The sequence below is a fragment of the Ipomoea nil genome, unplaced genomic scaffold (assembly GCF_001879475.1).
Source record: "Ipomoea nil cultivar Tokyo-kokei standard unplaced genomic scaffold, Asagao_1.1 scaffold3384, whole genome shotgun sequence".
NCBI lineage: Eukaryota > Viridiplantae > Streptophyta > Magnoliopsida > Solanales > Convolvulaceae > Ipomoea > Ipomoea nil.
In genome coordinates this window covers 1,443,747-1,470,785 of record NW_017619812.1, presented here as the reverse complement: position 1 = coordinate 1,470,785, position 27,039 = coordinate 1,443,747, and the positions used below count along the sequence as shown (strand labels likewise).

Below are 27,039 nucleotides of genomic sequence, written 5' to 3'. Positions count from 1 at the left end.
CGAACCTGAATTTTTTTAAAGGGGAGATGCGCGTTTTTTAATAAAACGACGTCGTTTTGGCATCCGTATGCACCATGCATGGTGCATACGGATGCACAGCATAACGATTGATAAGAGATAAGAGATTGGAAATGGGCTCCATATTTGTGGGCTAAGGCTAGCCCAAGGACTAATAGGAAACCTGAATGGAATAATTTCATAAAATTAAAAATTAAGTCCCAATTGTTATACTAATTGTATAACCGCCCCACATAAGAGTTGCAGAAACCTCATTTCTGCCCTACATTTCTAATCCATCCATCCATTTCTAAACCCAACCCACCATGGCTGCCTCTGCAACCTCTCTCTCCGCCTTCTCTTCTCTCTCCCTCCGCAACCACCCGCCCACGCGCCTCCGCTCTCACCCCACCGCTCCCTTTTTCTTACTCACCCCCAAACCCTCCAGCTTTTCTCTCTTCTTCCCCGCCAACACCTCTAAGCTCACGCCCATTAACGCCGGCTCCTCCGACATTGAGACCACTTTCTTCGACAACGTAGACCCGGATCAAGTTTTCACCTTTGACCCTCCAGCCCGACCGGAAGGCTATGTTCCGCCGCCCTACTTCGATGAAGCCGCGGAGGAATCTGAGGAGGACATTGCCCGGGCCTATGAGGAGCTCTACGGACCCGCCTACAGTGGGGAGAGCTTACTGGGGAATGATTTGTATGTTATGGACTCTAAGGTGAAGAAGACAATTGGGTTTGGGTCGGCTGCCAAGAAAGATAGGCCCAAAGATGGGTTTGATGAGAGAGTGGTGCAGGTGAGGCGTGTGACCAAGGTGGTTAAGGGTGGTAAACAACTGCATTTCAGAGCTGTTGTGGTTGTGGGTGACAAGAAGGGTCAAGTTGGTGTGGGTGTTGGCAAGGCAAAAGAAGTGATTTCTGCTGTTCAGAAATCTGCTTTGAATGCTAGGAGGAATATCATCACTGTGCCCATGACTAAATATTCCACCTTCCCTCACAGGTAATTCATAATTGTAGTGTCTGTTTTTGGTTTAATCTGTTTTGTGAGCTTAGCTAGCATTCATTGTTGAATGAGAATGGTAGTTTTTGCCTTATTGATTTGCTGGTGATTGAGTTATAATCTGTTGAAAAGTGTGAAACTTGGGGATGAAGCACACTTTTGAAGAATTGAATTTTGGGTTGTGTTGCCTTGATGATAAAAAGCTTTTATTCTGGAACTAAGCATGCTGTTGTGGATTTGAATCTTGATGCTTGAACAAGCTTTAGAAATGGCTAAATATAAACAAGACTTGAGAAAGAAAATTTGAAACACAAATTGAAAGGGCTCCTCATACCTCAATTGGTGTCCTCTATTTTTGAGTAAACAAGCACTACTAACTGGTGTTGTGGTGTCTATCTCTGTATATAATTCACTCAGTTTGAAGTTTGAGATAATGCTGGAGTTGACTTAGTGGTTTGGTTCTCAGTGCATTCTGTTCGGGGTGTATTTTATTTCCTTTTGTGCTCTCTTAATGACTGAACTTGTAGTGATTGTGGCACTATGAATTCATAACCCTCATTTGCCATGACTTGTAGATTGAAGTCCATTTGCTTGTTAATGCGGTTCTGGGAGAATTTTATCTGATGACCCATTACTTGCTAGGTTTTGGGGGTGTTCGGTAAATAGCTGTCAGCTGATTGGGTTAGTGGGTTTGACTAGTTGATAACATTAGCTATTTGTAGAAAAGTGTTTGGTAAATTAGCTGTTTGCTGATAGTTGATGTAAAATGACTTTCTCAAAAAGCTGATCGGAAAAACTGATTTGAACAGCTTTTTGAATTTTACCCGTTTGGAACAATAAGTTGTTACAAAAAGCTAATTAATCAAACATTCATATTGATTTTTTAACCAAGTCAAACAGCTAATAGTGGGCAAAATAAGTCAAAATTGACTGATAAGCTAACTATGTTACCAAACAGGGCCTTTATAATGTTGAAGGAAATTGATAATAGGATTTTTAAAGTAGGCCTCGTGCCCTAGCTACTACCTTCTGTGAGAAGAAACACCACCGACCCATAAATGTGCTTGACCAAATTTGATGGAGTGTGGATTGTTGTGATGATTTCTTAGGGAGGGATGGGGGAAGATGCTTGCATAATGAACATACGTAAACAATTGCCAATCAATTTAGGTTATCATCCAATTTTTATGAATAATTAATTGACAGATCTGAAGCAAAGTATGGAGCGGCAAAGGTGATGCTTAGGCCTGCTTCTCCAGGTAGCGGTGTGATTGCTGGTGGTGCCGTAAGGGTTGTTTTAGAATTGGCGGGACTTCAGAACGCTTTGGGAAAACAGCTCGGGAGTAACAATGCACTGAACAATGCAAGAGCCACCGTGGAAGCGATACTGCAAATGAGACAATTCAGAGAGGTTGCAGAGGAGCGCGGCATTCCAATGGAAGAACTGTGGAAATAGAGATCTACAACTTTCTTTTAAAAATTAAAGTCTTTGTAGAAATTGTTTTGTAAAACACTGATCATTGGCAATTACTATTTTTTGATTTCTGCAGAAATGATAATTTTTTAAATTGATATGTAAATTAATTGTTGATCAAGAAACTCAATAACTTCATGACTTGGAACCTCAGAGGCAACAAGCAAAGAAAATGGTAAGAATTCCACTCTGATGCTTGAAACTTGAAAGGTAAGATTATTGATATCAATTTCCAATATAGTTGAGCTGTGCCTTTGCACATTTTTCTACTGTTAGAGGTGATTCTTGGGACACCATTACTGCACAACTGGTGTTTGGATATGGTCCTATGGAGGATACCATCTTTATATATGTAATAATTGATGGAATTAATTAAACCGGGGTTTGACTTAATTAACCCGAATAAATGTAACAAGTATATAATTGAACGATTATAAGGGTACGAATATAGTCACGGGGACTGATATTGTATTAATTGTGTATAAAGTGCTATTACAGAGGTGTAATGCTATTACAAGTAGTAGTTTAGGACAAAAGGTAGAAGGTGTCCCCTTAATAGGACAAACACATGCCTATTTATACAAAATAACCCTAACTAACTCGCTAATTGCACGATGGGCCAAAAGACTAAGTTAAGGCCCATGCGGTGGGCCGTGAGACTAAGTCAAGGCCCATCATTCTCAGCCCGTAGGCAGGCTCCGGGCTTGAGAGTCTTCTTGGGCTGCTCGTGTAACATCCTGGACCCCGGGTCTCTATTATTATTGGGCCATTTTCAATATATCCATCATCAGTCCCCCACTCTCTGAGTTGCGAGTTGTCGACAACGAGAGAGAGTAAACGTTTGGCCCAATTGAAACTGCTCGGGACTCCATGCTTGGATGAATGCTTCAGGGTCAACTTGAAAAAATATTTCGCTTATTCCAACACCTTTTAAGCTTTTAGCTTCGCACTTTAATCCGTGATTCGAGTCCTCTCCGTTCGAGAGCGGACTGTCTAGACGACGCATGGTCGTTTATTAGATTCTTGCTCGCGTTATTTTGCTTTGTTTTTTTTTTTTTTACGTAGTATGTAGTTATTTGGCCAAGGGTACTCTTGGTCCAAAAACTCTTCCGTTGGGGTTGGTACGCGAGGTCGGACCTCGTGCCCCTTAGGGTACGTTAGCCGCTTAGGCCTAGTCCTGCTGGACTAAGCCACCGAGCTCTTCCGTTGGGGTTGGTACGCGAGGTTGGACCTCGTGCCCCCTTAGGGTGCGCTACCGGCATGAGCCAAGTCCTGCCGGACTAAGTCATCGGATTCTCCCGTCGGGGTTGGTACGCGAGGTTGGACCTCGTGCCCCCTTAGGGTGCGCAAGCCGCTTGGGCCGAGTCCTGCCGGACTAAGCCACCGAGCTCTTCCGTCGGGGTTGGTACGCGAGGTCGGACCTCGTGCCCCCTTAGGGTGCGCAAGCCGCTTGGGCCGAGTCCTGCCGGACTAAGCCACCGAGCTCTTCCGTCGGGGTTAGTACGCGAGGTCAGACCTCGTGCCCCCCTTAGGGTGATAGTGCTTTTGACCCGAGTCATTTGACACTGGGCCGTTAGGCTCTTCCGTCGGGGTTGGTACGCAAGGTCAGACCTTGTGCCCCCTTAGGGTGATAGCGCTTTGACCCGAGTCATTTGACATTGGGTCGTTAGGCTCTTCCATCGAGGTTGCTAGCGGGATCGGATCCCGTGCCTGCCCTTAGGGAATAGAGCGAGCAAGCTCGAACAAATTGGATGACAACGAAACTAAATAAAATGCTAAGATGATCCGCACCCCTTAATTTGCATGACAACGTCAAGATCCCCAAATCTATATTATGAGACCACTAACTCAACTCCAAATCTCCAAATAAATAATATAGTTGGAGTTCCCCACATGGCATAGCAGTCCGTCAATTAACATAATTGGATTATTCAAGAAACTTAGGTAACATTATATATACATACCCATATGTTGGAAATGCGTGCATGCATGCATACATATATGTTGTTCCATCTCCTTTGTTGCTGGCATGAAAAGCATTCCTTCTGAATCAATTTATGGAGCATTTAAATGAACTAGCTCACAAAGAATATTTGGCTTTGCATTGTGAATGGGCAAAGGACAGCACTATGATTAATTTCGTGGCCCCTAGTATATCAGAACCTCCCAGATTGAGAAACTAAGACCTGCAATGCTATTTGCCGTTCCCTGCAGCACAGCCTTCTCATCTGTAACCTCAGCAGCGGAACGATTTTCATTTATTCAAGAACAGATTTACCCATCTCATCGACGCGTTCACCCGGAAGATATCGAATAACAATAAAAAACAAGAACATTGCCATTCTGGGCATGTGTTCCTTGATCTTGGTAGCCATGGCGGCGGCTGCTGCGATCGGCAACCAAGAATCCAGTGAAGCCACCGGCGACGGTATTACTACGTCCCGGAAAGAAAGCCATGTAAACAGATTGCCAACTCACAAACAAAATTAGTATTTGTATCAACAGTCTCTCTAAATCAAATGCTGCGAATTCAACAGTACAGAAATTAAAAAGAGCTCCTTCAAGCCGCTTTCAACGTCGACCTTTATGACATTCAGCATTCCTTGTATAATCCTAGCATTTTGAACGATCTCCGATCGAGATGATAAGTGGGCGGAGAGCGGCGAGTGTTCTAAGGGTGCAAAGCTGCACACGCGTCTCTTCCCCGGTTCAAGTCAGCTTCAAGAGCGACAACATATTCTTCTTGCTTAACCATGAGCTAGTTCTGATCTTGAGCCTCGCTACAAACTCCTCTTCGTCCGATCCAGAGAATTCGCGTGTAGGGCTTCCAAATCGTACGACGAAGAAGACGAGATGTAGCAGGCCGGTCGCATCGTCAGCGGCAACGAAGTAGTGGGCCCGCCGGCGGGAGCCACCGATTCATTAGAACTCGTCGTCGATACATGACTCGGCATCTGGTCCACCACCGCCTTCAACTCACTCAAGTCCAAAACCTCACAATCGCTTATCACTACCATCACAACGCCACTGAGCATATTTCTCTGATCCATCCATCCTAGGTTTACGGTTCTGAGAATATAACCACGAGTGCACCAGTTCAAAATGGATGGCAGACCTGAGCGGGAGATTCAGGTTCCGACCCATCCAGATTGCAGAACCGGCGTGAAAGACCTTGATGTACAAGCATCAATGTAGTGTCGCTCGAAGGTATTTCCGGATGAGACAATAAAAGTGGTATGTGAAACAATAGCCTCTATCTGGTCTTGCCACTCCCCATTTTTGCAGCCTTAGTTTTTCCCCTACTATCGCCAACGGTGGCCACCGGGATCACCACGACGTAGATCAGATCATCTTCGAATCTGATGACGAGCGCCATGAAGATCGAAGAAACTTACGCGTAGGAATTTCATGCCTCGCACGACCTCAACCATGCATTTTGGAAGGCCGGAAGCTCTGTATCATAGCTCCAACTCCCGTATCACAGGCCATTTAATATGTAATATTTTCACTTTTTATAACCGTATAAGAAGAATCCAAATTCCCATTCGAATCCTCCCTGTTAGCAGCTTCATCTCTAGAGTCCAGATTGTTCTTCTTCAAACGTAGCCATCACCTCCATGTTGCTTGCGATGGCAGTTGGCAAGTCCGAATCTGATGGTTCCAATGGATTACTAACTTCCATGAACTTGAAAGAGGATGTGTGTCTTCTGCGAGAATTTTGGAGCAGGCTTCGAAAGAGTCAGCTACCATCCAGAGGGTTACTATCGTTGAAGCAAATTCGAAATTAATTGCCGAATCCGTCTACGAAAACAAGCCCGCACCTGCGTTCTACAACCTCCTCTGCCGCCCCTAACCACCATGGAGGAAGACAGCCTCGTCGTTCTCTTCCTCGCGAAAAATCAACCATCGGGCCTTGGTGATCGAACACCGTGATCCAGCTGGTTCCATGGAAACTGATTTAGGATCTATTCCACGCCATGAAATTAAGCAGTCGGCAGCAGACGAAGAGGCTGATTGCCGCCATTATCGCGGAAAAATGTTCAAGGAGGCTTCCCCAATCTTGTCTCTAATGGCGGGTATCCCCGACTTGATCTCGTGCTCGGGGTCGCTGGGATTAGATCTCGGATTGTTTCACACATGTCGGGGAATTTGATCTGAAGAGCTTCTCGTTGGCGACTGCGCCGACGAAGATCGAGATTGCTGAAGAGGTTTGGGAAATCAATAATCAGAGAAGACAGTCTCAGCGAGCTACCCTTAATTTCTCCAAAGAACGAGAATTTTGGAGCAGATTTTCGCTACTCTCACAGTAGTCTCACCCATTTCGTGATCAATTAGCTCCCTCTTGAGAATCTCAACCCGTCTTCGTTAATTTATATCCTCCATGTTGATTTTCTCGTAATCCAATTTTTTCATCTGCCTCATTGAAAAAGCGTTCATTCTCGCAACGAACTCCGGCAGATACAGTTGATAATCCTCTTCTCGCGGTGATCCCTCCATCTCTCAACGATCGCGGTCATCACGCTTGGAATTGATGACGATGGCATGCATTTTTTAATACTAGGCCGGGGAACCGGCGGCAACGTCACCTCACCTGGAAATCTTATAATATGATGCGAAATTCCTCTTCCAAGAACGCCATGGCTTGCTGTAATTAAGACTAAGCTAGTCTGGTTTGGAGACGGGGAGGAAGCTAGCAGACGAAATTGCGAGATGGGGTCAGGAGGAATGCAATGTGGAGATGAAGCCCCTTCGGTTCGATTCCAAATAGGTAATGCCTAATCAGATCGAAACTCGATCCTTCGATGTCAAATCCTTGAATCTAAAATCAATCGCGAATGAACCACCTTCAAAAATTCTGATGAAAAGACAATCTGGAAACGGATGATCTTTGAATAATGCAATGTGCAGTTGTCTATATGTATACACATGCATGCATATATATGATATATCTCTTCTTGCTAAATATTATAGATGGACCCACATACAAAAATTTCAAGCTTTTTAGGCCAAACACCATTGTCACACGTACATATGGATGTCATAAATTTTATACAGACTAGGGCTCTCGAACAGAAGTATGCATTATGGATTTCAAATTGTGTTCCTCCTGATCACAAAAGAAAATGCTCCGGCCGTAAAAAATGTGGCCGTGTCCGGCACTGGTTTTATGGTTGCGGCTGAGAAGGGCTATTGAAATGGGATCTGATCTTGCCATTGTTTGAAGGTTGGTTTTGTAGAAATATGTTGAATAAGGAGAGCGCTCGAGCTTGTACAGCCGCTCTCAACAAGAGCACCAATGATGGAATTAATTAAACCGGGGGTCCGACTTAATTAACTCGAATAAATGTAACAAGTATATATGTTGAGAGCACCAATGATGGAATTAATTAAACCGGGGGTTCGACTTAATTAACTCGAATAAATGTAACAAGTATATAATTGAACGATTAATTGTGTATAAAGTGCTATTACAGAGGTGTAATGCTATCACAAGTAGTAGTTTAGGACAAAAGGTAGAAGGTGTCCCCATAATAGGACAAACACATGCCTATTTATACAAAATAACCCTAACTAACTCGCTAATTGCACGATGGGCTAAAAGACTAAGTTAAGGCCCATGCGGTGGGCCATGAGGCTAAGTCAAGGCCCATCATTCTCGTCCGTAGGCAGGCTCCGAGCTTGAGAGTCTTCTTGGACTGCTCGTGTAACATCCTGGACCCCGAGTCTCTATTATTATTGGGCCATTTCCAATATATCCATCAATAATAAAACCCGTAAATTTGACCAATAAAATTTGTTGTGAATTCTTGCTCAAACCAAAACTATGTCTTTTTGACAATAAAATTCGTGGAAATTATTGCATTTAGTTGTGCAGTGAACTGTTCAATTTTCAAAATTTAATTTAATATTTCAAAAGGAAATTCTATTCACACCCCTCTTTTTACTATTTGCACCACCTACATAATAGGTCAAACTACTTTATAGGTGGTGCTAACTACAAAATGCTATTTACACCGCATTATTTAATGTGATCAAAAGACTAATATTTATTTTATATATATTTTTTATAATTAAATTATTAATTTAAAAAAAAAAAAAAACTTAGCGTCACCTTCTCCGGTGAGAAGGCAGCCCAGTGGGTCGCCTTCTCCGGTGAGAAGGCAACCCACTGGGCTGCCTTCTCACCGGAGAAGGTGACCGGGGAGTTTTTTTTTTTTTTTTTTTTTTTTTTTTTTTTTTTAATGAATTAAATTTTGAATTAATTAATCTCTATATATATTAAAGCAAAATAATAGGAGCAAAAAACTCCCGCTCAACAGCAACGGCGTCGTTTTGGCATAGTCGAAATATTTATGCTATTTGCATCAGAACACGAAAGGTTTGTGCAGTGTAATAGGTAAACTTTATAGAAAACCTACATTTTTAAAAATATCTACGGTAGATCACTCTCTAATCCAATGGGATTAGAGAATGTATTTAATTCCATCACTTCCCCATATGGAACATTGAGCCCACTAACCCATACATATTCTCTAGGTATTAATTTCTAAGGAAATAGTACGAAAGGTCATCAGACCTTATATATACAACACATATACAACACAAAATATTCTACTGTCATTCTCATTCTTCTTCAGACCTTTCGTTATTTCACACAAAAGCTGCACCGGTCACTCTCATTCTTCTTCAGACCTACAAGAAGATGTTTATCCTTGCGAGCCAAATATCCCCAATGAACACCAGGCAGGCTCTTAGGCTACGGGTGGTGAGAGCATATCAGATTCCTGAGAGAAATGATCACACGAAGATTAGATCAAAAGAAATAGTTTTTCATGATGAAGAGGTAAATGCTATTTACAAATATATATATATATATATAGAGAGATACATCAACAGGTTTAAGTCACAGGTTTCAGTTTTTACAGTTCCTATTTATGATATATATTTAGACAGTTCCTATTGATTTTATAGGGTTCCTTCCTTCATGCTCATGTACCCAAAGAATATGTGGAAAAGTACCTAAGCTATTTTTCTGAGGGTTCAGTTTACGCTATAAAGAATTTTTGTGTTATCACCAATTTTTATTCATACAAGACCAGTCCACAAAAGTACATGATAAAATTCAATTATCAGACTATGGTCAAGGATTTAAAGAATGCAAAATTTCCGATGAAAATGTATCGTCTGAAGTCATTTAGAGAGATCAAATCTAATGAAGGCCTTGATGAGAAACAACTCTTTGGTAATCATTTGCTCTCTTATTTTCTAATTTTCTAATTAATTGATATTGTTACTATTAATTTGTACTCTAATAATGCACTATTCTGTAGATGTGATTGGTCGAGTGATTGAGATTCACTGCCCACAAGAGAAACTGATTAATGGGAAGAACTCCAGACTGATTGACTTCACCATTGAAGACACTGAGTATTTTTTTTTATTCGTTTCATTCTATTTCTACTCTATTTTTAGATTTTCTGTTCTTCTAATCTCTTATCTAACATTTTGCAGTGGTATACAATTGATGTGTACTTTGTGGGACGAACACGTAAGCAAGATCGAGGCATTCTACAATTCTACCACACAAGAGGCATTATTGGTGTTGATCCAATTTTTTAGGGCTAGGGTGTGTTTAAAAAGTAAGTAAATTTAAAGTTTTAGTTTCTTGCTAAGTTATATATATATATTTGTCCACATTTACCAATAATGGATTGTCTAATGTTTACTACCATAATTTCTAAAGGTGGGGATGTTAAGCTTTGTAGCTCCTATGATGTAACACAACTGCTGTTCAACCAGGAATCTCCACCATTTGAGGAGTTCAGAAAATGTTAGTCTTTATTGCACTACCTATTAGATTGGTACCTAAGTCTTAGTGTTTTTTTTTTTTTTTTTTTTTTCACAGTATCAGCCATGAACAGACTCTAATGCGAAGTATTATTTCGCAATCAAGTTTTAAGGAATGTAGCTCCTATTCAGTTTCCCTATCTGGTGATATTGAGGTCCGTACTATCAGTGAAATATACAGAGACAAGGAGGTAATATTTATTTAAAACATTTTAGTTATTACCTTAGTAGATATACTATGATCTCTATTACTATAATCTCTGGAGATATCAATGCCAACTGCTTCATTTGTAATCTGCATTTAATAATATGCATGAGATTTGGAAAAAAAATTATTTTAAAAATTAAAAGTTAATAGACTAATACTCTGAAATGTTTTTTGGTTTCTTACCTGATTGAGTAAGTAGATAGTCTTTACTCATGTAGACTAATATTGTGCAGACCATGCTCTGTAGGCATCATTAACCTGCACAATGACAGTTAAAAAAAGAACTTAGCATCCCATTAATACTCATTAAAAGTTAATACAGTAACAAATTAGATAATTAGTTTTTGGGTGCTTAGCTCATTCAGTAAACCAAATGCTTGACTAATAGCTTTGAAATAGCTGTGAGTACGGTTATGCAACTCATATTTTGTTTGTGACCCAAACCTGCACAAACAAGAGATTATTAATTTTAATCATTACCATTGGATCATTACCTATTTGATTAAATATATATGTACTCACTCTATATAGATGACCATTGTTATATGTTTTTCTCATCCATGCTCTGTATTCATCTCAAATATGCACAGTGAGTGCTATCTAACCTGCACATTTAATATTTGCCATTAGTTACAAATATAATAGCACAAAATACAAGAGTTACAAATATAACAACACAGAACACAAGAGTCTCAATATAAGTCATTCACAGTTATTATTTTAACAAATTACAGAGTCTATTTAATTTACTTATCTCAGTTAGTAAATAGCATGAACACATCCCATGACAGTTTTGTTGTTATTATTATCCAACACATACTCTGTGTTTCACCCAAACCTGCATACACAAAATAATCTCTCTTAGTTATATAAACACAGTATGTTTTATTTTGTGTTTGCAAAAATAGATCAAGTGATAGATATTATGCATCTCAAACATTCACAAACACTAAACCCTAAAGTAAACTTAGCCTAATGTACCTTTCTAATTCTGTAAATGTTTACCTTTCTAAATGTGTGTGTGCAGTTTGGTGATTTTTGGGTGGCAGCAAGGATTGTGTTCATTGATGATCCTGAGTGGTACTATGCTTCGTGTAGAACAAAGGCTTGCAACAAAAAGCTGAAAATGAAAGGAAAGTGGCTGTGGTGTAGTACCTGTGACAGGAATTGGGGCGATGGAACCTTGAGGTACAGGGTTAAAGTTAGGGTGGTGGACTTGGATGGGAATGCTCCTTTCCTCCTATGGGACAGGGAGTGCCTTGATCTACTTGGTGTTAGCGCAGATGATTTGAATTCTACCCATACTAAGGTACTAAATGTTGTTTACTATACCAAGTGTTAACTAATATACAAATTGTATAAATTTCCTATGTACACAATCTTTAAAAAATAAATTAATTATTTGCAGGGCCGAAAGGGGATACCTAAGGAGCTTGAGACTCTGATTGGATTGAATCTGCTCTTTCGAATTGCTGTTCGCAAAGAACAATTCCAAAACTACCTCAATGCTTTCCCTGTTATGAGGATCATCACTGATGAAAAGATCGTAGAAAAGCATGCACCAGAGCTAATTGGAGTTAGGGACAGGGATCTAAGTTCAAAGTTGGAGTTGGAGCTTACAGATGAGGATCTATGGGGTCTAGAGGTATAATTGGGTTTACAATTTATACTAATTACTTTATAAATGCAGATTTATAAGTACTTACAGTTTCAACTCTCGATTTTTAAGGAAAATGACCAAGCAAATGAAGCCGAAAGTCCTCTACAAGTTGTTGCACAGAGGCTGAATGCAGAGAACACCTTAGAGAATGGAACAGTCAAGAGATCCCTCATTGATGAATTTTCAAGCACACAAAGTTCTAAAAAAAGCAAGGAAGCTGTGGTCAAAATTGAAAAATAAGCAGATTTGTTATGAGTAGAATGAGTGGGATGTGCTCTATTGAACTTTTTTTTTTGACTTTATGAATGCTTTTATGAGGACACAGTTGTGGTGGATTCAAACATTGGACACTGGGATTATTTTGGTTTTATGAATGCTCCTGATTGAAGATGGTTTTTAAATCATGTTATTTCTAAGGCAATTGTTTTATCCCTTCTGGAAAATGTTTTTGTTTAATTTTTTGTAGGTACTAAAGAGGACTGTTATTCCACATAAACCAGGAGCAGATTTTCTTCAATCACATGATGGAAAAAGACAATGCAGAAGTGATTCAACATGAAACAAAAGAAGTTGAACATAACGTGATGGAAAAAGACAATGCAGATTTGTTGACACAGAAAGCAAAAGAAGATGATCATCACATGAAGGGAAAAGACAATGCCGATTTGATCTCACATAAAGCAAAAGAAGATGAACATCACATGATGGAAAAAGACAAAGCAGATAGTATAGCATACGGATATAGTTTCATCTGTAATTTGTTAATGTAAAACATTACTTCCAAAATTAATCTAATTTTTTTTTTGGTTTTTAGCATGCAGATTAAATTGTGGTTATACATTGTTATTTTAAGTTAAGGTATACAGTTTATTAAGATAAATGTAATCTAAATCTTAGTGATTACATATAATTTTACATGTTCTATTCCTAAAAATTTAAACACTGTAAATATGAACTATTATTTTTTTTATTTAATCCTAAATAAAAGCACTTCCATCACTTCCATCAATATTAATGGCTTAACGTCTTTGTTACTACTAAAACTGTTTTAAGTTTGATCAATTATTAAGACACAATTCATGTTAGAATGGAATCAAAAACACCATTTTGATTAAAAATGTAATATAACTTAATCATATAGTTATTACAATAATCCTAACATAACGAAAAACAAATCACATGAACATCTGCGTAATATTTTCAGTAAACCTGAAATTAGGAACATGAGAACACTAATACTCTATTAAGTAAATAGACAAATTGATTTAAGCATGATCATTATTTCAATAATCCTAACATAACGGAAAAAAAAAAAAAAAAAAAAAAAAAACAGATCACATGGTTATCTGGCTAATATTTTCAGTAAACATGAAATTAGGAACCTGAGAACACTAATACTCTATTAAGTAAATAGACAAATTGATTTAAGTTGAGTTCAGCAAGCATAGTATAATGGATATCAAAATATACATCACAATTCTTACTATTGAATTATAGTGAATGCTAATTTGTCTATTAACACTTATCTTTTTGTATGCAAGTTCAGTTCGAATTGACATCGTGCAGCTTAAGAAGTCATTAGGGCCACAGATATGTTGAAAACAATTTGCAATATAAACTCTCTTCAAAATCCTTGGAACCACCAGAGATTCTGTTGCATCTTGCCTGCATTTTAGTCAACAATTATTAAATTTCCAGCATGTGACATACAAATGTATATATAGAGATAAGCAGGTAATCAGATATACAAAGTTGGTGTCAATACATGGTAAGTGCAAGCATAGTATAATGGATATCAAAATATACATCACAATTCTTACTATTGAATTATAGTGAATGCTAATTTGTCTATTAACACTTATCTTTTTGTATGCAAGTTCAGTTCGAATTGACATCGTGCAGCTTAAGAAGTCATTAGGGCCACAAATATGTTGAAAACAATTTGCAATATAAACTCTCTTCAAAATCCTTGGAACCACCAGAGATTCTGTTGCATCTTGCCTGCATTTTAGTCAACAATTATTAAATTTCCAGCATGTGACATACAAATGTATATATAGAGATAAGCAGGTAATTAGAATGTACATTGTCAGGGACTAATGGCTGATTAGGCACTTACCATGTATTGACACCAACTTTGTATATCTGAAGCCTCCTCAAATGCCTTAAGATGAAAGTACATGTTGTCATACAGATTCCACATGTGATGTCTAGATCAAGGTAGTATAAAAAAATATAAGTTACAAACAATGCAATAATGACAAACTCGGTAACTAACAATCTATATCAAATTAGATTATACACCATTGGGTAGACTTAACACTTATCTTTGAGCCTTGCTAAGCAACTGTAAGTACCAAACTGGATACCATTGGTACTTACTTAGTGAAAACGTGTCACAACATTTTCACAACCACAGGTCTTTTCATATTCAAGATACCTGAAAAATAGCTTAATCAGTACCTTATTATATTTCAAAATAATTTGATTAATCAATGTAATTATGAGAAGGAAAGTGTAATAATATCACTGCATTAAGTAGCACAAATAAAACTTTTAGTATTCGAACTTGATTTATATTCACCATTTTCCAATGTTGTCTACCAATCTTGAATGGGAATGCTCTACTACTATATAATCAACACACAAGTATTCTTATTCTCTCTTAACCACTACCTAAACAAAACTTGAATTTAGCCAATTCAGTGCCAGACGAACACATGAAGAAAATTACAACTTCAACCACAATTGGAGCAAAGCGGAAGCAGAACAACAACAATCCAGGTAATACTAGAAACTGTCAAATTAGTAGAGCATTTTTGTGTTCGAGTATACCCCTAAAAACTAGCTCAAACCATATAAACTATGTGCATGTGTTCTTGACCCCCAAAATTAATGGCATCAATTAAATTACAGTGAATAGATGTGTTGATAAACAAATTTCAGTATACACGAAGATGATTTCTAAAAATTAGTTCTATAAACTGCCATTTTAGATAGATATATAGTCACCATACTTAGATCTGAAAAATTAGAAGAGATAGGGTTAGAAATTGTTACCCAACTTGGTATAAAATCTAGAAATCGTGTAGGAGAACACCCATTTCTGCCTTGGTCCATCGTTGAACATCACACATTACTAACCACCAACCTTCGATCTCCCTCTATCCATGAAAGCCGGCGAAGTATAGGGTTCATATGGCGGTCGATAGACCATGATATCTCTGAATTGGGGTTTTGACTATGGGGTTAACACTCAGATTGGGAGTATTGAACATACTTCACAGTAAGATCATCATCATCGCGAATCCATAGTATAGTTCGGTTAAAAGTTCCTCATCGAACCCTAAACGGGAGTTAAGAACTCCATTTGTGGTGAGAGGACCGAGACTGGGATGGGTGAGATGAGCTTAGATGAGGATGAAGGCTAGGTGTGTAGGAAAGGGAAGGACAACTGTTAACATCACCGTCTCAGGCCATCTGTGATGTTTATGTCATATATATATTAATTATTATTATTATTATTATTATTATTATTATTATTATTATTATTATTATTATTAGCAAGGTACTCAATTGTTTAATTGTTTATGTTTAATTGTTTATTATTATAAGTTTAATTGTTTATGTATTACAAATTCCTATACTCAATTGTTTACTATAATGGTTGGTAATTAATAGTTATTTTAATTACTATTATAGTGTTAGGGAAGAGCGTTATATTATCAGTTTACTATTGTTATTATTTTATTATAATAATACAAATCATTATTATTACTATCATTATACTGATAAATGTTATGTCAATATTTAGGTAATTAAGCTATGATTATATAATAAATTTGTTTTAGTACTTTAACATTATAATAAACATTATACAATATAATAACGTGGTTGTTGACATACTATGATTGAATAATTAAACTTGATCTATGTATGATTAACAAAAATGGTACACCAAATAATAAATGTGTACTGATAACATTGTTTTTTTTGAACAGACAACACTGTCAATGGGGAAACGTACATGCCGTCGTTTGAATCTAACAAGAATACGAAAATTGGTACACCGCTAATTGACGTTTTTCAAAGTTCGTTAAGTACGCCTTTAAGTATTCTTACCAATGGTAAGTGTTTTCATTAGCAACAATTAACTCCATTAATGGAGTTTTGTTAATATTAATTGTCATTGCAATTGACAGGTGACACTGCGGTTCGAACGACAATACGGAATACCCCAATGCCGGATTTTAGTTGCAGAATGCCGTTAAGCAACATATCAAATAGTAATTAGCTAAACCAATATTACAAATAATTTTGTAAAGAAACTATCTAACAATCAAATTGGACAATTAGTATTCTAACGTGTGTGTTTTACCACTGCTCTATAATTATAGCAAATTTGACTCGATCTACCGTGGACCTTGATAAATCGCCGCGGACCAAGCGCCATAATCATTCGTTTGACTTAAATAGATCACCAGGCTCGCACGGTAATGAAGTTGAAATTTAGTATATAACCTATACTCATTTGCGGTAAATGCTACGTCATTATAATCTGTCCTACCTTAATTCACAGCGCCTTCTCCTGGACGAACACCAATACAGACTACGTCATCGCCAGTTTTTAGTAGTAGAATGCCATTAAGTAACATATCAAATAGTAATGATCTCAACAAGTACCCGTGTTATAAGATTAGTATAAATTTATTTTGTAGTCAAATGTAATACTTAATCGTCTAACAAGTCGTTCTACAATTTTTTTGTAATTAAAGCAATTTGCGGTACAGTTAATGGTGACCGCGACAAACCAACTACATCCAATTGTACACATCGTTGCTTCGACCTAAATCGAAGTCCAGATTCGCAATTAGGTATCAATATATTATGAGGAGCAATTGGTTATTGCATAGTCAATATTAAATTAGAATGTAATATATTCTATAATCGTTTCTGTAGGATTTGAAAGTAATTGTTGTGTTACAAATGACAACAACATGCAAATAATCGTGGTAGAGCCAGAGACTGAACCCATCAAGCATTGTCGAAATTTGATATCAGATTTTCACGAAGTTGTTGAACAATTGCATGACAATGTGCCCTCAAAAAATGGTGAGTTCGTATTAAACGATGCCCAACGAAGACATACTATCTTTGGACTAAAATGAACTATATTATTGTTTTTCCCCGTGAACTAATATCACAGTATTTTTTTTTGTAGACTATTATTTTGATAGTGGTGATCCAGAGTATTTGTGCGAGCATTGTAATGCATTTTTTTGGTACAATGAACGGTCTAGCAATTCAAGGTCATGTGACAGGCCTAAATACTCCGGATGTTGTGTGAATGGTAAGATAAAGTTGCCATTGATGACAAGGCCTCCTCAAAAGTTGTTTGATCTATTCTTTACATCAAGTGAGAAAAACAAATGTTTTTTGAAGAATATAAGGTCCTATAACAACATGTTTTGCTTCACGTCAATGGGTGGAAAAATTGATAGAACTATTAACAACGGAACATCACCTCCTATATTCCGTATAAATGGTCAGAATTTCCATCGGATTGGAAGTTTATTGCCTGCTATTGGCACTCAACCAAAATTTGCACAGTTATACATTCACGATACAGAGAATGAGATACAAAATCGATCCAACTTTTTCAGGTATAATAGTCCCTGTTAATCAACTCTTTGGCCTGTCATTTTTTAATGATAATAATCTTATATTATAATCTTATATTATATTTTTTTATTTGTTTAGGACGGAAAACAATGGTTTTGCATTTCATCTTGATGTAGTTCATGACATTAAGCAAGACCTAGATGAGCACAATGTTTTGGTTAAGTCATTCAGAATGGCCAAGTCATTTATGGAATCTAATCCTACAAGTGAAATTAGAATGAGATTAATAGGGAAGAGGTCTAAAGATGCTAGAACGTATGTGCTACCAACTACTTCCGAGGTTGCTGCTCTCATTGTTGGAGATCTAGACCCTGGCATGGGCGAACGTGATATTGTCGTCGAGTCTAGATCGGGGATGCTGAAACGAATAAGTGAATTAAACCCAGCGTATCTACCATTGCAATACCCGCTTTTATTTCCATATGGAGAGGATGGTTTTAGGGAAGACATACATTTTGCAACACATGGTACGAAACAAAATTTTGCAAGAAAGAGTGTTTCACAAAGAGAATACTTCGCGTTCTGTGTTCACGAAAGATCAAATGAGATTTCAACTATAATGTACGCTAAAAGGTTATTCCAACAATTCTTGGTTGATGCGTACACTATGGTTGAATCTTCGAGGTTGCTATATATTCGGTCAAATCAAAAAGCTTTGAGATGTGAGGTGTACAAAGGTCTTTCTGATGCGTTAACACGAGGTGAAGTTCAACCTAGCTCGCAAGGTAAAAGAATAATATTACCTTCAAGTTTCACGGGAGGAGCAAGATACATGATACAGAACTACCAAGACGCCATGGCAATTTGCAGATCTATAGGTTATCCAAATCTGTTTATTACCTTTACATGTAATCCTAAATGGCCGGAGATTCAACGCTTTTTGGAGAAAAGAAATTTGAAAGCTGAAGATCGTCCGGACATTGTTTGCAGAGTTTTTAAGATGAAGCTAGATTGCTTAATAAAAGAAATAAAATATGGCCAACTGTTTGGTCCGGTAAGGGCAGGTGCGCCCCGCATATTCTTATAAATGCTTTTTTATATACATTAATTATCAATAAAAATTTTATAACTCACACAACATAATTCTGTATGCAACAGTGATATACACAATTGAGTTTCAGAAACGCGGTCTTCCACACGCTCACATATTACTGTTCCTACAAGGGACGAGCTGCTTTGCCAATCCTGCTTTTATGGACACGATCATTTCTGCCGAGATCCCAGACAATTTGATTGACGTTGAGTATTACAAAGCTGTCGAAGAATTCATGGTTCACGGTCCGTGTGGTGTTGCCAGGAGCAATTCACCGTGCATGGTAAATGGAAAGTGTTCGAAACATTTTCCAAAAAGATATATTGATGCATCCCATTTTGACCAGGATGGTTACCCGTTGCATCGAAGAAGGGATGATAAGAGGACAATAAAAAAAATGGAATAGATTTGGACAATAGGTATGTTGTACCACATAATCGGTACTTGCTCTTGAAATACAAAGCCCACATTAATGTAGAGTGGTGTAACCAATCTAGGTCAATCAAGTACCTATTCAAGTATGTCAACAAGGGTAACGACCGTGTAACGGCTGAGTTTTATAAGACTGCAATGGATGAAGGTGGTAATGAGATGGTGGATGAAATAAACATGTACTATGACTGTAGGTACATCTCTGCGTGCGAGGCAGCATGGAGGTTGTTTAGTTTTGAAGTTCAGTACAGGACTCCACCAGTTGAGCGACTAAGCTTTCACTTGCCTGACTGCCAATCAGTCGTGTTCCAAGACGATGATACCATTGATCATGTCTTGAACAGAGACACCGTTGGGCAAAGTATGTTTAATGCATGGTTTGTAGCGAACCAGAAGTTTAAAGAAGCGAGCTTATTAACTTACATTGAGATGCCTACCAAATTTGTGTGGAAAAAGGACATCCGTGAATGGCATCCAAGAAAGAAGGGTTTCTCAATTGGTCGGATATTCTATGTACCACCCGCTTCAGGAGAAATTTATTATTTAAGGTGTCTATTGAACATAGTCCGCGGTCCAAAAAGCTTCCAAGATATTAGGACAGTTAATGGTGTTGAGTACTTAACGTTTAGAGATGCATGTTATGCTCATGGATTGTTAGACGATGATAAAGAATACATTGATGCTATAAATGAAGCAAGCTACTGGTCAACTGCATATTCATTAAGGAAGCTATTTGTTGTCTTACTAACATCCTCATCCATTATTAGGCCCGAAAATGTCTGGAATCAAGTGTGGAAACATTTGTCTGAAGATGCTCAACACTACCAAAGAAGAATATTAAATCAACCAGGTAATGTACATTTTGTTTGATACAATAAAATATCTTAAGTTATATCGATAACTATCTGACTGTTGCCATCGTAACAGATTTGGTCTTAACAGAGGAAGAGAAAAAGAACTTTGCATTGTTCGAATTGGAAAACCTATTGGGTCAACAAAATAAGTCTTTAAAAGACTATCCTCCAATGCCAATACCCAGCACTGAACATTCAATGTTGTTTCAGAATAGGCTGGTTTTTGAAGAGTTAAGTTACAATTGCGAGCAGTTGAAAGAAGATGCTGAAGTGCTTTCTGCCAAACTAACCGAAGAACAAAGTGTCATCTATCATACGGTTATAAAAGACATTGCAGACGGTAAAGGTGGTTTATTTTTTGTTTATGGCTACGGTGGAACAGGAAAGACTTTCTTGTGGAGAGCGTTGTCAGCTGCAATCCGATGCAAAGGTCAGATCGTTTTAAATGTGGCATCAAGTGGCATAGCTTCTCTGTTGTTACCAGGTGGCCGAACTGCTCACTCAAGATTTGCAATACCTATTGCAATAAATGAAGACTCAACCTGTAACATTAAACAAGGTAGCGACCTGGCTGAATTGTTGATAAAGACGAGTTTGATAATATGGGATGAAGCTCCCATGATGCACAAACATTGTTTTGAAGCATTAGACCGAACTATGAGGGATTTATTGCGTTTTGTAGACCCGTGTAGTGAATTGAAGACGTTTAGTGGTAAAACTATGGTTTTGGGTGGAGATTTCCGCCAAATTCTCCCGGTAGTTCCAAAAGGTACACGGCAAGATATTGTTTCTTCAGCCATAAATTCATCATACCTATGGGATAGTTGCAAAGTTTTAAGGTTGACACAAAACTTAAGACTAAGTTCGGTACCCAACGGTGGAAATCGGCAGGCATTACAAGAATTTGCCGATTGGATTGCTAATGTCGGTGATGGAAAGTTGGGTGGGCGGAATGATGGTTACGCAGAGGTTGAAATTCCAAAACACATGTTATTGTCATCCGGAGCGGACGATATTAAAACATTTGTGCACAGTACATTTCCTATGTTTGCAAATGGAAACACTGACCCCGAGCATCTGCTAGGTCGTGCTATATTAGCACCAACGCTCGATGTGGTCAATGCAGTAAATGACTATATGACTGAGTTGCATAATGCCGAAAGCAGGTCGTACTTTAGTTCAGACGCAGTTTGCAAAGCCGACGGCGACAACGGTATATTTGGAGATGTACACACACCGGAATTTCTAAATAGCATTAGGGTTTCAGGTCTACCAAATCATACATTGACTTTGAAAATAGGTTCACCGGTAATGTTAATGAGAAATATTGACCATTCTCTTGGTTTGTGCAATGGGACTCGGTTGATAATCACAAAACTAGCAGACCATGTTATTGAAGGCGAGATTCTGTCTGGACCTAACAAAGGTACAAAAGTGTTGATCCCTCGAATGTCAATGTCACCCTCTGATCCAAGATTGCCGTTCAAATTTCAACGAAGGCAATTTCCAATTATGCTTTCATATGCAATGACCATTAACAAAAGTCAAGGACAAACGTTGTCTCATGTTGGTTTAATACTAAAGAAACCGGTTTTTGTACACGGTCAGTTGTACGTAGCTGTATCTCGGGTTAACAATCCTGACGGTCTCAAAATATTGATAGTCAAAGACCCAAGTTCAACTACTACATCAACCACTAATGTTGTATATCATGAAGTTTTTAATAATTTGTAATTTTGTAAAGTTCTCTTTTCTTAGTTCCATGACCTTGCAACTATTTGATCTATTTTCGTACTGTTCTCTTTTCTAGGACTTAATATCCATCTATCCCAATCATATTTCATTTATATGTTATAAATTTTGACTGCATTAGTTCACACAATTTGTAACATAATATACACACAATTAATACTTTTTAATTTACATACCGTGCTGCACGGGTCAAATACTAGTTATTATTTAAATCTAATAAATGTGGTTTGAATAAGGGGGTGCAAATAGCATTTTGACCATCCATTACGCTATTTGCACCACCTATGTATTTATTGTAATTTTCACCTTTTTAAATTTTCAATGTATTTTATACCCCATTTTAGTCAAAAGGAGGTGCAAATAGCAACACCCATTTCAAATTTGTTAGCAATTTTCCATTTTCCCAGGCTCGTAATCGGATATCATCTGTCACATATTCTTCCATTGCTTTCATTGATTCTATTTCTTTTTTTTTTTTCTTTGAAAGGATTGATTCTATTATTATTATTTTTTTTTTTTGAAAATAAAGAAGCTAATTCATTAATTATATGCTGAAACGTTTATAATAAAGATCATTGAAATGGTCAAACATTATTTACAGTGATGCTACAAAAAACTTGATTCGCATTGTTTCACAAATTTGAAGCTGAATTCTTTGGATGAATTTACAACTTCTTTAATGATTTGGCCAAACGTACTCAAGACCAATCGTTATACCCTATACCACGGCGCACATAGCACTGTGCGCCGCGCGCCTCCCAAAACGACGTCGTTTTGGGAGGCGCGGTAGGAAGTTGCTGAGATTATGTGTATTTGTTCACACAGTTATGTGTATTTGTTCATACAGTTATGTGTATTGGTTCATACAGTTATGTACATTTTTTATACAGTTATGTACATTCTTTTTATACAATTATGTACATCCGAATCAGAAAATTTGTGTGTATTATGTTAATAGTTGATGTGTATTATGTTAAAAGTTTATGTTTATTATGTATTATGTTAGATTATATGTATTATCTTTTAAAAAGAGTATGTATATTTTGTTATATAATTATGTACATTCATGTATACAATTATGTGTATTCTAGTATAACATTATGTACATTCTTGAACATCGGATTTTTTTTTAAAAGAAAAAACTACTGGCATTCACTGGGGCGGGAAATTTCAAAAAAAAATAAAATTAAAACGACGTCGTTTTGCATCTGGGCGCATAGTGCAACGCGCACCGTGGTGTAGGATATAAATTGCCACTCAAGACTGACACTAGTTGAATAGTCTTGTACACCACCTAAGTATATATTTCCATTCTTCTATTCATTGACAATATCACCTAAGTATATATATATTTCCATTCTTCTATCCATTGACAATATCTCCATAGAGGAGTCTCTTTTTTATTGTCATGGTTGTCACCCAGGATAAGATTCACATACGCCATGACTAGTTTTTTTTATCGTTTCACGTTTTATGAAAAAGAACTCGCCAAGTAAACGAGAGGAAGAAACTTGTCAAAACAACAAGAAGAAAAACACAGAAACTGCAAACAAAATTAAACCAATAAAACAAAGCAAAGGGAAACAATAGTGTGAAAATAACTTAAATAAGGGAGTAACGACCGGTAGCGATGGAGATGAAGGAGAAAACGGTGAAGACAGAGAAGACAATGAAGGCGGACACTGTCTGCGGTGGAAATAACAGCAGGGGAAGACGATCGGACGCCGCCTCCGATCCGCTTGCTTCACGGAGGCGGCGGCCGTGTAAAATACCAGAGACGATTCTATTTCTATTCCTAAAATTGTTAACGAAGCTTTGTCCCATCCTAGGTGGCAAAATGCCATAATTAAAGAAATGAATGCTTTGGGTCATAACGGTACTTTGGAGTTGGTTGTTATGCCTGCAGGTAAAAGGCCTATTGGTTGTAAACGGCTAAACGAGTGTTTACAGTCAAGGTAAATTCTTATGGATCTGTTGCTCAATTGAAGCCCATCTTGTGGCTAAGGGATATCCCCAAACTTATGGAGTTGATTATTTTGAAACTTTTTCTCATGTGGCTAAGCTTACTTCTGTCAAGTTACTCATTTCAATGCATGTCATTCATGATTGGCCTCTACATCATCTTGATATCAAGAATGTTTTCTTGCATGGAGATTTTCATAAAAAAGTGTACATGGAGCAACCATCTGTGTTTGTTGCTCAGGGGGAGTCGGGAAAAGTATGTCGACTTCATCAATCGCTATATGGGTTTAAACAAGTCCACGTGCATGGTTTGGGAAATTCAGTCAAGCGGTTGAGAGCTTTGAGATGGTGAAAGGTACAATATCATCCACGTAGACCACTAACCAGATGAAATGTGTTTTGGACCACTTGTAAAACATGGAGTGATCAGATTTAGTCATTAAAGGGAGTGACACATAAGGGATTTCATCTCTCAAGTCATTTCTTAATAGTCAATTTCAAACAAAAGATTTGAGACCACTGAAGTACTTCCTGGGGATTGAAGTTATGAGGAGTAAAACAAGTATATTACTATCTCAACGAAAATATGTAATTGACTTACTCTCTGATATAGGAAAATTGGGTACTAAACCATGCAATACTCCCATGATACCAAGCTTGCAACCATCAAAGGAAGGGGAATTGTTTGAAGATCCTAAGAGGTATATGAGATTAGTTGGGAAGCTAAACTACTTGATAGTAACTCGTTTAAATACTGCATTCCCAGGCTAGTGATTGTTTTGAGCCAGTACATGACATCCCCAACTGTTGAGCATTGGGTAGTTGTAGAGCATATCTTGAGTTACTTGAAGGGAGCCCCAGGACATGGAATTCTGTATAAGAATCATGGTTACACTAAGATTGAGTGTTTCACCGATGTTGATTGGACATGATCTAAAGAAGATCGTACATCAACAACCGGATATTGTGTTTTCTTTGGAGGAAATTTGATTTCGTTGAAGAGTAAAAAGCAGCTTGTGGTTTCTCATTCGAGTGCAGGTCTGAATATATAGCAATGACACAAACAACGTGTGAAGTGATGTGGATAAATAATCTCTTGAATGAGTCTGGTTTCAACACTCTGATTCCTGCAAAACTATGGTGTGATAATCAAGTTGTTCTTAATTCATATTGCATCAAATCTGGTATTTCATAAACGAACTAAACACATAAAGATCGACTGCCACCTCGTTCGTGAAAAGATACGACAAGGGTTAATCTCCACTGAATTTGTGAAGACCGGAGAACAACTCGGGGACCCGAGTTAGTTATTTGTGTAATAAGTTGGGCATGATTAATATTTATGCTCTAACTTAAGGAGGAGTGTTAGTAGAATGTTATGTTTTTTTTTTTTTTTTTTTTTTGAAAGGAAGTGTTAGTAGAATGTTAGTTATAAATATTAGTTGAAGAAAACTAGTAGCTGAAGGGGTTGATTATTAGTTGGACTAGAGGCTTAGGCTAATGTAGTGTGTATATAAATAGGTGCATGATTGCATGAATATCCTGATGAAGAGCAGTAGATCGAGTACATCAGTGAGCTGTGTATGTGAGAACAATAAAATACATAGTCTTTCTTTTATAACATCATGCATTGATAAAATTGGAGGCTTAGAGCTCGTGGGATGTTATCATTATTATTTGTTTGGACAATAATGGTCATATCGTTTAAAGTTTATGTGTAGTTGTACTTTTAATTAATAACTTTGTAGTTAGGTCGCGCATGTTTGACAATAGCATTTGAAATAATATACCAAGAGTTGATATGTAGAGTGATATCATACATTCCAATGTCGTGATCAAACACTATTGCTTGAACTCAAGTTTTCTACATTTAAATATATATGCTTTGTTATCCTAAATATCACCTCAACCCCCCCCCCCCCCCCCCCCACACTAACAACAATTTTGCTTAATATAGTAATAGATACAAAATTTATTAATATCATAATGACATAAATAATTCATAATAATGCAAAAAAAAAAACATAATTAAAATATTGAGTATTGTTCTAAATAATCAAAAGAAAATTAATTAAATGAAAAAAAAAAAACTTAACATAGATTTGTTTTAAAAAATACAAGAAAATGATTTCAAGATTTCTTATTTGTAATCTTTGATGCTCAACTTTGAATAATATGTATATAATTTGACTAATTAATTGACTAAAGTTCATGTTAAATTTTATATTGTATTTTTAAATACATTCTAACATTTTTTAGTTCTTGTTATAAGCCTAACTTTATTGTCTTTTTCACACACACACACACACAGACACAAACACACACACACACACACACACACACGAGATCAAATGTGAAGGAGTTCTCAATAATAATAAAAAAAAAAAGATGGTAAAATCTCAGCCATTGATCTAATCAAAATCAACAACTCGGAATGAAGATTTTTTTTTTTTTTTTTAAATGCAATGACATTATGGTAATTATTTTTTTGCATAAGTTCAAAGATTAAGGTGCATAAAGCTTAAGGTGTGTAAGTTTATAGCTTAAAGTACGTAAGTTTATAGCTATACGTGCGTAAGTTTATAGCTTTAGGTGCCTAAGTTTAAAGCTTAAGGTGTGTAAGTTTATAGCTTAAGGTGTGTATGTTTAAAGCTAATTAAGGTGCATCACTTTTTAGTTTAAGGTGCGTCAATTTAACTCTTAAGGTGTATCAATTTCCAGCTTAAGGTGCATGGATTTAACTCTTACGGCGGACAACTTTGATTCATTAGGAATATTGACTTCCATACTCTAAGTGCATAAATTTAAAGCTTAAGGTACATTATTTTCCAGCTTAAGGTGCATAAATTCAAAGTTTAAGGTGCATCCGTTTGAAATTTAAGGTTCATTCATTCAGTACTTAAGGTGCATCACTTCAGTATTTAAGATGCATGAGTTCGAGACTTAATGTGCATAAGTTCGCATACTTAAGGTGCATCAGTTCGAGACTTAAGGTGCATCAATTCGACACGTACATCAGTTCAAAACTTATATTACTAGATAACACATTTAAAAAAAAAAAAATCTTTTATTTTGAACCGTTAATCTAAATTAGATCAACGATTCAGATCTCAACTCATTTTTCATGGAAC

The 27,039-nt window shown here is 37.2% G+C and overlaps 2 protein-coding genes and 1 pseudogene across 2 annotated transcripts; 2 read left to right on the top strand and 1 right to left on the bottom strand.

Annotated features, from left to right (window-relative positions):
* Positions 1-273: 273 nt before the first annotated feature.
* On the top strand, positions 274-2,615 carry LOC109171030 (30S ribosomal protein S5, chloroplastic). The gene is made up of 2 exons (XM_019320169.1): positions 274-1,003; positions 2,210-2,615. The coding sequence occupies exons 1-2, from the start codon at positions 324-326 to the stop codon at positions 2,457-2,459; spliced, it is 930 nt and encodes a 309-aa protein (XP_019175714.1). The 5' UTR covers positions 274-323; the 3' UTR covers positions 2,460-2,615.
* Positions 2,616-5,090: 2,475 nt separating this feature from the next.
* On the bottom strand, positions 5,091-6,159 carry LOC109170980 (annotated as a pseudogene).
* A 3,455-nt stretch (positions 6,160-9,614) lies between these two features.
* LOC109170979 lies at positions 9,615-21,928 on the top strand. The gene is made up of 17 exons (XM_019320112.1): positions 9,615-9,720; positions 9,809-9,905; positions 9,990-10,117; positions 10,222-10,308; positions 10,458-10,516; positions 11,561-11,842; positions 11,942-12,178; positions 12,224-12,415; positions 12,694-12,946; positions 14,891-14,977; positions 16,195-16,320; positions 17,153-17,305; positions 17,415-17,856; positions 17,954-18,879; positions 18,974-19,153; positions 19,387-20,190; positions 20,268-21,928. The coding sequence occupies exons 1-17, from the start codon at positions 9,615-9,617 to the stop codon at positions 21,926-21,928; spliced, it is 5,820 nt and encodes a 1,939-aa protein (XP_019175657.1).
* The last annotated feature ends 5,111 nt before the right edge of the window (positions 21,929-27,039 follow it).

Coding starts and splice junctions, on each gene's coding strand:
- LOC109171030 (XM_019320169.1), top strand. CDS start 324: ATGGCTGCCTCTGCAACCTCTCTCTCCGCCTTCTCTTCTCTCTCCCTC. Junction 1,004..2,209: donor TATTCCACCTTCCCTCACAG/GTAATTCATAAT, acceptor ATTAATTGACAG/ATCTGAAGCAAAGTATGGAG.
- LOC109170979 (XM_019320112.1), top strand. CDS start 9,615: ATGGTCAAGGATTTAAAGAATGCAAAATTTCCGATGAAAATGTATCGT. Junction 12,416..12,693: donor AAAAAAGCAAGGAAGCTGTG/GTCAAAATTGAA, acceptor CACATAAACCAG/GAGCAGATTTTCTTCAATCA. Junction 16,321..17,152: donor TTTAAGTATTCTTACCAATG/GTAAGTGTTTTC, acceptor TCGTTTCTGTAG/GATTTGAAAGTAATTGTTGT.